The sequence below is a fragment of the Electrona antarctica genome (assembly GCF_951216825.1).
Source record: "Electrona antarctica genome assembly, chromosome: 11".
Lineage (NCBI taxonomy): Eukaryota > Metazoa > Chordata > Actinopteri > Myctophiformes > Myctophidae > Electrona > Electrona antarctica.
The window spans coordinates 17,622,906-17,633,365 of NC_136792.1; the positions used below are offsets into that span (position 1 = coordinate 17,622,906).

At 41.5% G+C, this 10,460-nt stretch overlaps 2 protein-coding genes across 2 annotated transcripts in view; both read right to left on the reverse strand.

The window, feature by feature from the left end:
* rpa1 (replication protein A1) overlaps positions 1–3,238 on the reverse strand; it is a 32,403-nt gene extending 29,165 nt beyond the window's left edge. The window contains exons 1-5 of the mRNA XM_079514179.1: positions 3,036–3,238; positions 1,818–1,865; positions 720–798; positions 410–518; positions 12–100 (exon numbers count right to left, since the gene is read on the reverse strand). Coding sequence (XP_079370305.1) covers positions 12–100; positions 410–518; positions 720–798; positions 1,818–1,865; positions 3,036–3,068 — 358 coding nt within the window. The 5' untranslated portion in view covers positions 3,069–3,238. The remainder of the gene's footprint in view (positions 1–11; positions 101–409; positions 519–719; positions 799–1,817; positions 1,866–3,035) is intronic.
* Positions 3,239–5,396: 2,158 nt separating this feature from the next.
* On the reverse strand, positions 5,397–10,443 carry serpinf2b (serpin peptidase inhibitor, clade F (alpha-2 antiplasmin, pigment epithelium derived factor), member 2b). The gene is made up of 9 exons (XM_079514464.1): positions 10,424–10,443; positions 9,624–9,689; positions 9,424–9,498; positions 9,011–9,281; positions 8,623–8,766; positions 8,304–8,492; positions 8,002–8,144; positions 6,389–6,593; positions 5,397–6,258 (listed from the first exon to the last, which is right to left on the reverse strand). The coding sequence occupies exons 2-9, from the start codon at positions 9,672–9,674 to the stop codon at positions 5,915–5,917; spliced, it is 1,422 nt and encodes a 473-aa protein (XP_079370590.1). The 5' UTR covers positions 9,675–9,689; positions 10,424–10,443; the 3' UTR covers positions 5,397–5,914.
* Positions 10,444–10,460: the final 17 nt, after the last annotated feature.

The following is a 10,460-nucleotide window of genomic DNA, read 5'->3' on the forward strand; positions in this document are numbered from 1 at the left end:
TGAAGCATCACCCTCTACGTAAGTAACGGGTTCCCCGATCTTTCCACCAACTTCTTCAGCAGACTTTATTATATCCATTTCCAGAATAATAATCACCCGTCTGACAAATGAATAACAGCAGGAAAAATGCATTCAATATATAACATTTTGGAAACGGTTCTGAGCTTAAATACAAATCCTGGAATTTCTCCACAGACTATAACATAAGAGATTGTTTGGCGACTGCTATAAAATGAAAGTAAAATAAGCAGTTCCCCACATTTTCTGGAAGAAATTAAGACTAATTTAGTAATTTGTTATATTCGCAGACGCTTGCATTTTCTTTTGATTAAAGTGAACTCACATTTCACGTGAAGGATAATGGACTTTGTCAGCAAATAAAAGTAAACAAGAAAAAACTATATCATACCGTCCATCCTTCAATACATTGGTCACACTCCTCTTGAGGCAGCAGATACAGTTTTGGACCAGTTTGTTATCCTCTGCCATGGGGTTGAGCTGGGTTGAGAGCATGAAAGCTACAAGAGGGTAGAAATACAGAAGAACTTAGGTTCAACTATTGATAACTGGGAGAAATCTGGGTGGTGAATGTCAACTTTGCCGACAACACAACAGTGAGCAGAACAGGTGTGACTGTATGAAACTGTATGAATATGATTGAATCAGGGCAACACATTCCTTTCTAAATCAAGGAATTATGTTTTATTGTGAATACTTACAGGACATAGTGTGTAGTCCATCACTCATCATTAGACGAAATCGGGCAGCACCATTCCCACTCTCAATCTTACGAATGTTCTGAGAGAAACATGGCGCAAACAGCATACAGATTGCTTCACTGAACTGAAATGTATGATTATGACCAAGTTGTTCTGAATACATGACTTGACCAAAAGGACCAAAGTTCTAAACCTTCATTAGCATTAAGAAGGTTAATTGAATATGTGAAGAAAACAATTACATTCTTAATTACAGATCATATAAACAATACAAGTCAGGTCTCAATGTCTCAAAATGTGTCACTTTGGAGAATAAATTAAATTGTTGCATATTGTTCGTTAGGTGTACCCTAGCCCCTTTCGGAACCCTGGTTTACCATTTCTGAATTTTGGAAGTTGGTACCCCAGGGTCCCTCAGTACTTATTCCACTCTCCATGGGAGACAGATGTACATACCCTCCGTTCACTCCGTGCTGCGCTCCACTTGAGTGTTGGTGAGATGTTTCAAAGATGCATAAAGCGGCTATAGGAGACAACGGAAACGTGGGAGAAATCGCATTAAGCGCCGATGCCGTGCTTTTTTTTAAAGTTTTGGCTGCTCTGAAATTCTCTTCCTCACTTCCTTATTGACTTCCCATTGTACCGCCTCCCGCACCGAGACTGGCTAGCTGCGCGTTCTAGTTACTGCCTCTGATTGGCCGACCGCGTACATGCAGGATGTTTATAATGCTGTTGTGTCGTGGGAGACGGGATGGGAAGTGAGGAAGAGAGAATTTCAGAGCAGCCAAAACGTAATACTTAACAGCATTGGCGCTTAATGCGATTTCTCCCACTTTTCCGTTGTCTCCTATAGCCGCTTTATGCCTCTTTGAAACATCTCACCAACACTCAAGCGGAGCACAGCACGGCGTGAGTGGAGGGTATGTACATCTGTCTCCCATGGAGAGTGGAATAAGTACTGAGGGACCCTGGGGTACCGACGTCCAAACTTCAGAAAAGGTAAACCAGGGTTCCGAAAGGGGCTAGGTGTACCCTGCAAATAGTGGTTGAATTATTTGTATAGTAAAAGAAGCAATGCTAAGGGGAGTCAATACTCACCAATAACTGAAGCATTGAATCGGTGACAGTGTCGCCCTTTGTCAGAGACTGCATGCAGAGAGAAAATTGTCATTGATTGATTGATTGAAGAATTTATTAACAGTTTGCAGAATTACAGTACATTTCAAGCACAAACTCAATACAAAGGCTGTTAACTGTGAGTGGACGACCCAATTAAGCATTACACTTGTTTCCAATAGGGTCCACCATGTTCAAATCATCAAAACATTTAGAGACGTACAAATAGACACTTCTATAGACAGAACAGGAATTCATCATAAAGGAGGTAAAAAGGGAAAATAAACATATACAGTGAGGGGGAAAAAAGGGGGTGGGCGGTGGGGGGGATTCACGTTCAGCTCCGTTAATTTGTTTTTTTTCCTTGGAGGAGCTGCGTTGGGTCCCCAAGTTGGCTCAGTGGCCATACCTTGAGTTGGCTGTGTGGCCGCGACCGTCTCTTGTGTTGTCCTTGCGTTCGTGTTTGAGGGATTCCGATTATAATAATACACATTTAGGCTAAAGAACAATGTCAAAAAGTGCTTGACAGAAGAATTAACAAGTAATTTGTGACAGGCTGACAGCTAATGAGAACAGCCAGTTAGGTAACTTAGCACAAAATGATAACTCCTCTAGTGGAAACAAATGTTGTGACTAATATCCATTGGGGCCACGTGAATGCTCTAATGTTGCCACTGTCAGACAGTATTGTTTCAATAATTAAATTGCCACAGTACACAAGTTAGTAAACAATCTGCAGTGCTCTGCTCCTTACAAAAGAAACGAAATTAACCTAAGTTAGATTTTCTCTGTACCGTGGGTAAGAGGAATATTGGCAGGCAGTGTACAAATTGATGTTCAAGGGAAGGACCTCTCCCTAATTTCCACACGTTTTGCACAAACGTCAAAAACAGAATAAAGGCTACTTTAGTAACCTCGCTTCACCAGCCTTTCTTTATTTTTATATATTTTTTAACGTTCTGTTTATTCATTTTTACAAATGTAGATTTGTCTGTCTGCTAATTTCGCAGCAATATCAGCAAAAACCTTGACAGAAATGACGCTAAACTTGACTAACAAAACCTTGATTTCACCAAGTGAAACAAATGCATACTTATCTGTAGGCCTACAAAGAAAGCACCATTTTATTCTAAACTGGACATGTTTGTCAACAGTCGCCTTCCTGTCGCTATTGTTACACACGGCAAAACAGAACCTTACCTCTATCGTTCCTTCTGAAAGCTGTGTCGTCATATCTGCAGAGCTTTTCCAGAACAGAATACAACAAATGTTTGATATTAGACAGCGGTCTGTTTGAATATGCTATGCTGTTGTTTGTTGTCTGCGTGTGTGTGGCTGTGGCGCGAATTGCTGTTACAAACCCGCCAAAGAAAGAAAAGCACTGCTCAAGCTTCCGTTTCCGGTCACAGACCTGGAATCAGATAACGGTGTTCTGTACTACAAGCATAGACACACACAAGTAGTACAACATCTGACCTGAGACCAGTACGTGTCCCATTGTACGGTAGGAAGCAAGTGGTGTAATGTATTTATTACGTATGCGTAGTGTGTCACCGCATACGTCATACGTCATACGCGTTATATAAAACGGTTTTCTTTTGAAGCTTAGCTGAACTACATCAAAGACTTTACATGTGGGCCAAACCTCATATGCTTGTTTGCTGAAACCCTGGGTGTAGGGTATAAACAGTAGTCTCGCGTAGGTAAACAGGGACGTGTATTTGTAGTACCTCTACTTTGTCACAAGATGGGGCACTTTCTTAACATTCCGGTGGACTCGTTAGTATGAAATTCCCTCAAAAGTTTTGATGAACTACTAAGATAAAGTGTTCCCCAAGTTCGAAGCACAGGTCTCCGCCAGGTCAGGTAGGTTATTGTGGGCCAGTTCGGAATTCGCCAATCAGGATGGAATATGAAAAATCAAAATCAGAGGGCTCCATCTCGAAAGTGATGGAAATAATAGTCTAAAATAGTCTATGAACAGGTTGAAAAGTAACTTGCCACAAAATAAATAATGTATGAATTCCAATCTGGCTTCAGAACATCCCACATGCCTCCTCTATTTGAGCGACCACATCAAACATGAGGTAGGTGGATGCTGGCAAATACTGTGGCATGGTCAAGCTGGACCTCCAAAAGGCTTTTGACACCGTGAACCAGACCATACTGGTTAACAAGCTAAAAGCAATTGGTTGATAGCACATCAGTGAGCTGGATGCAATCCTATATGGAGGGGAGAGAACAGATGCCACAGCTCCCAGTGAGCTGTGGCGTTCCACAAGGAAGCATAATAGAAAAAAATCGAGGGGCGAGATGGTTTAGGGGTGACCGTACGTGATACAGTACCATTGTCCTAGTAGCGAAGCCTGGCTAATATAGCCTGGTTAATAAACCAGACCGAATCAGCCGTTGGCAAAAAAAAGTTGCCTACCAGCGGATTACGGTCTGGCGAGGCTCAGTAGCACGCCTCTTTCCTACAACCGAGAACAGGTCGGACCAATCGGGACACGGTATGCAATATGGGCGGGCTTTGGTACAGTGACGTTCAATGCTTGAGACCTTTGACTGACAGTAGCTCTGACCAATTGCGTCAAAGAGAAAATGTGCCCCGGGAAATGAAATCCAAGTGGAGCCAGCCCAGACTGATATACCGCGACAGTGTTGTGTGATATTAGTCTGGTTTATTAGCCAGGCTATGGCTAATAAGCCAGACTAATACGCGTCTGGCTTATTAGCCAGGCTAGCGAAGCCTAACCTCGCGTCACCAGACTTTCAACTAAGCAAAGCCTAGCTCCTCTATCCTCACTTCTACAAGGGTTAAGTAAAGAAGGAAAGGACATCTACTGTAGGCCTCTATATGAAGGTAGATGTGTTGCAAAATTTGAGAGCTTGTAGATTTGATTGGAGCACTCAAACTCAATTAAATTTGAACCCATTACCTGTAATCCACCCACACATCATCTGAATTTGTCACACAAATAAAAAATATTCACACGTGTGTAGACAACAAGAACTGTTTATTCTTTGTCACTTCAGTTATAAGCCACAGTTAATGTATGTTTAAAATGACTTCATGAACAGCATCTGATAGACCCACAACCTCATAAACAAATGGATTTGTTTATGAGATTGAAATAAAATAATGGCTTAACTCATAGACCGCTAGATGGCAGTAGTAATAGTTCAGCTCCCGCCACCGTTCACTTCCATTCTATTTCGTCGTAGAAGAAGACTCGTCACCTCGTCTCCCTTTTGTATACACGACTACTGAACAAGATGTTCCAACTCAAGCCTATAGTCAGGGGTGACACTGCCCACACTTTTTTTTACTTGTTGCCCACTGTCCACTACTTTCAAAATGACCAGCTCAACAAGATCTAACCACCCCAAAAATACTATCCCATAGTTTAAAATCACACCTGTACTACATGACCGAGAAGTGGTAGTGTGGGGCATTGTAATAATGCCCCACACTACCTCTCAGTGAAAGAACTAGGGCGTGTGGAGGAGGTCGGCGGAGAGTTAGAATGTAGGTCAGCAAAAAACTCTACGGGTCGGGATGTTGAACTAACAGAATGCAAGTTGGAGGAGGAAGATCTATGGTTAGAATAGATGGTGAGTTATTATGACGATGATAAGAGTGCCCCTCACTTCACAAGGGTGTGATTTTCTTTTACTCTGGATCAATATAGCCCAGATTTTTTATTATTATCTTTTTTCCCCTTTCAATGGTCAAACTGATTGGATGTACACATAATGGGATTTAATTCACAAGATTTATTATTATTGCTTTTGATTTGAAAAAGTTATTCAAGATCATAAGCTTGGTGTGTCTTCTTCAGGAGCAAATTTTGCAATCTGTTAAGGAGAAGACATTTGCAGGGAATACTAGGCTCTGCAGTGTTTATTCCTCTGCAGTGTGTTTATTCATGATGCAACATTAAACAAATTAGCATCTGTTTTATACAAACTTTGGATCTATAGCTAACTGTACTATAGGTCAAATATGTACAGTGATAAAGTTATCTGAGTTCCTTGTCTGGGATTTCTTTTTGACAGCTATCTAGGTAATAGTTCTCTTACTTAGGTGGGCGACCAAAATAGCTATCATAATTATTATCTGATTTCAGTAGGAAATCCCCAGGTTCCGCTCTCTGCAAGACAGGCGCTTCAGGGTTAGGGTTGGTGATGACACCCATGAAGATTGGTACTTGGGTCATATCATCCATAAGGGCAAGAAAAAAGGGCTGGTTGAGATAGAAGATGGGGTTTGATGCTCGTGAGATGACCACAGTGGTCGCTGCTGTAGCCTCTGCACCCTCCTCATTTATTTCAATGCTGGACTTGTGCATCACACTGGTTACCAGCAGGGGGCCATCTGCCATCGCTGCTAGGTTGGGTTGAGAAAATATCTCCCCTAGACCTGTCATGGAATATAACAAGCAAATTCAAGTCAAGGTGTAGAATAGATCTAGACCGAATAGACAATTCAGTGACAATGTCTGATGATACACATCTCTTCAACTAGGCTGGAGACAGTTGTGCAGCCTTACCTAACTTGGTAAGAACTTCATGTAGATCCTGAGTGTACTCAAGGTTGAATTTGGGGACTTTGACCTGCACTGCCCTTTCCTTGGGCAGACGTTCATATAAGTCTGTGAAATTCAGCTTTTCTGCAATTTCTGACATATTCAGCTCACCAGACAGGGGCTTGACCACTATCAGGCTCACCGACTTCTGAAATGGGAACCGTGCCACCTGCATGCATGGGCAGAAGAAATAATGTTCTTATTTATTGCAACCGAATGTCGCAGTATACTATGAACACCTGCATCTCCCATCATACACGCCTCCGTATATGGTCACGCCTCGTGACATAACGCCTCCATATATGGTCAGTCACGCCTCATGACATCATGCCTCGTGACCCATCACGCCACCATATATGGCCATCTCCATATATGAAGATCACAACACTGACCTCATCAAATCTTGGATAGCCATACATGGAGAAGACTGGATCATCAACTAGATCTGCATATATGGAGCCGGCCAGCAACTCTACATCTGACCTCAAACCCTTAGATCTCCATATATGGAGCTGACCTGTTTTGAAATTCCATATGTTGATCCTCCCCACCCGTCCTTCCTCTTCGATGTCTCCCTTTTGACTGATACATGTCCATTCAAACTCTAGATGGGCCCACCCCAAAGTTATTAGTGCAGCCGAGCTCGGCAGCCAGCGAAAACTACAGGCCCAAAAATTAAGGCCCGGCCCTACCTGGGCCCTCATCAAACCCTGTAGCCTGTACACTCAAGACACTGCCCCCGCTGCCACCCTTAGATCTCCATATATGGAGCTGACCTGTTCTGACATTCCATATGTTGATCTGACCCCCCATGCCAAAGCGCCAGCGTTCGCCCAGCAGTCTGCCATCACCCAGGCGGACGCGTGCACACGACCTCAGGGCGCCTTACTGGTTATTATTGAGTGGTGTAAACCACTCCAACAACTGGCTTTGTACCCGTGTCTGTTCGTACCAAAAAAAATCACACCCGTGTGAACTGAGTGGTGTAAGGTCTTATATAGCCTGATCAGCTCTGATCTGACGTAATGTCTGACGTAATGAAATCACACCCGGGTGAACTGGGTGACCGTAGCAACCATGCTCATTTTTTGAGCACAGACAGACAGACTAACAAAGCCAGTCGTAGGAGTGGTTTACACCACTCAAAAATGTACCTGTGTCTGTTCGTACCAAAACAATCACACCCGTGTGAACTGAGTGGTGTAAGGTATTATATAGCCTGATCAGCTGTGTTCTGACGTAATGTATCAGCATCAACCAATCAGCATCAACCATGCTCATTCTTTTTGCACAGACAGACAGACAAACAAAGCCAGTTGTAGGAGTGGTTTACACCACTCAAAAAAATGAGCATGGTTGCTATGGTCACACGGGTGTGATTTCATTACGTCAGACATTACATCAGACCACAGCTGATCAGTCTATATAAGACCTTACACCACTCAGTTCACACAGGTGTAATTTGTATATTAATAATGATATCTTTGCTATAAAAGAGGCTAAATAGATTCTACCACAACAGGGAGGTTGATAAACTGGCCATATTGTAGCTCTAGTTACTAGGAAAAGTATTTTACCTGAGCCTGCAGTTCATTATCAGTGAGCAAACTCAAGGGGTGTTTGGCACCTTCCATCATTTCAACATCAACCATTTGTTTGTCATTAATGTAGAACACACCTCTCGAGGTGAAGCGTGGGTCAAAGCGAGATTTCCATTCTCCTGTTGTAAAACAGTATGAGTTATATCAGCTTATTACAGTCAGACAGTAATAGTCCAAATTTCATTATATTTGAAAATAATCAGTTGTGTTCTTTAGAAATGATCATCTTGCAAAACAAGTTATGTGCCATTTGGTTAGATTTCATCCACTTTATTTACCTTTGAAATGGACAGCATTAATGAGCATTAGGAGCAAGTTGGGCGGTAAAGAAGTAAGGAAGTCGGTCATTTTTCCATTCGTGGCCTTCTCAACCCACTCATTTATCTGTTGCAACCCTTCCAGGGTCATTGGCTCCGAGTCATAAAGTTGCTGGGATTCGAGGATAAACTCTGGCTTTGCCTGAAACCCTAAAACACACATCAATCAATATATGCAATGAACATAAAATGTGTTTGTGTCAAATCGTTTCAAGTTTCAACTGTTAGTTAAGTTTAAACTCCACAGATGAAGTAACCCCATATGTATTTAAGCACTAACCTTTGTCAAGGAAGATGCCTGATGCAATTTGCAGCTCACTGTTTCTGAGCTGCTTTAAGACAGTATGCAGTGACTGGTGGTAGCAAGGTAGAGTGTTTGCATTGAGATGGTGCATCAGAAGCTCCTCAGTCTCATTTACTGCCCCTAAATGAATATAATAAATACATTATAATAAATCAATTATTATAAATAATTAAATAATTAAATAAATTAATAATATTGATGTATATAATTTAAATAATAATTAATAATGGTTGCATAATACACTGCCTATTTTATATCAAATAGGCCAAGACATTTCTATCAGATGTGCTTGCTACGCACGTATAAAGCATCAAGCCCACATACGATTTATCATCATTTCAAAGCTACAATAATAGATCATTACCCAGAGCCAGCTGGGAGAGAGCAAATGATATGCTGAGCGGAGATATGATCACATTGGGGTCCTTAGGCGTTGTCTCTAGGTTCTGTAGAAGCTGCATGCCCAGTCTTTGGAAGCTATTGGCTATGGCCTCCCTAGACTCTGGGCTTCGGCCCAAAGACACACAGTGCCCATCTTGCTCCTCCTCAGATGAGCCCCCATCTGGTTTGTCAATTGTATTTGTGGTTTGCTGTGTGGCAGTTGTTGGTTGTGATGTGCTTCCGTTTGTCACTTTCTGAAGGCAAGGAATAGTGGGCGACAGTTGAGCAAAGGGGCATATGCATGGGTACACCAAAGCAGTGTTGATCCCAGTGTTTCCAGCCAGGTTATTCAGTGTAATGCAAAAAACATCCAAACATCTCATCTTTGGGCCTCACCTCTATGGGGTGGCTAGGCATTAAAGGAATCAGAGGCACCAAGGGGATTGCCTCATCAGTTTCTCCATTAGCAATCTGAACAGAAACACAATATAACACTGTTAGGTCACCTGCATAACATAATGGCACAAAGAGTTGAATTTAAACTAAATTTCTTTGCCACAAACTAGTCATACGACAATGTAAAAATTGGGATTTACTGTAACTCCTCTGCACAGACACATCAACAGGAGTGCCAGAAAAAAGTCCATGTCCTCACAGCGTTCCTAGAAGAGACACAAATGATGTTGACCAAAGGACAGTGTAACATTCTCAGTTCCAAATAGCAATAGGCTACTCAAACAATTATACAATACTAATAGAGTAAAACTATAAAATGTAATCTTTCTGGATTACATTTTATAGTTTTACTCTACGCACATTCTCAAATATTCCTCTTCCAATTCCAATATCAACTGTTTAGGTTAGTACTTATGATTTATGACTATGCAGATATTAGGCCTAGTCTCGCTCTCTTTGAAAAGCACCAAAATAATTTATTTTCAACAATGTCGGAAACATGAGTCTCACAACAGGACCGCTTCAGTGAAATTGTAAAGCATGTGCTCTTGTTCTGCTTTTATGAACCACGTGCCTAAATCCAGAAATTATTTTAAATTAAAAACATATAGGGCCTACCGTATGACAGCAATTTCAGTGTCTTTATATCTTTATTTCTTTAAGGATTCCTTAATATACTGCACATATGCATAAAGGAATACATGGTATAAAGTAATCTTACAAAGGTAATAATTACCTTTTAGTACATTACACCAAAAGCTTCTATAAGTTCCAGTCGTTACTGGTGTAATAAAATATTATAGAAAACACTCTTACCTTCTTTTAAATTAGATCAAACCCCTCCTTGTTCCAAAAAAACAGACTAGGTGAATGTGAATGACAGTTACCCCTAGTGTAAAAGATTGCCACTTGCTCAGTGAACAGTTAAAAATCAACTTACATTGATCGGTGCCTCATATAGCCTAAGTCACAACTTG

Coding starts and splice junctions, on each gene's coding strand:
- serpinf2b (XM_079514464.1), bottom strand. CDS start 9,674: ATGGACTTTTTTCTGGCACTCCTGTTGATGTGTCTGTGCAGAGGAGTT. Junction 9,282..9,423: donor TGCCTAGCCACCCCATAGAG/GTGAGGCCCAAA, acceptor CCTTGCCTTCAG/AAAGTGACAAACGGAAGCAC. Junction 6,594..8,001: donor ATAATGAACTGCAGGCTCAG/GTAAAATACTTT, acceptor CCATGCATGCAG/GTGGCACGGTTCCCATTTCA.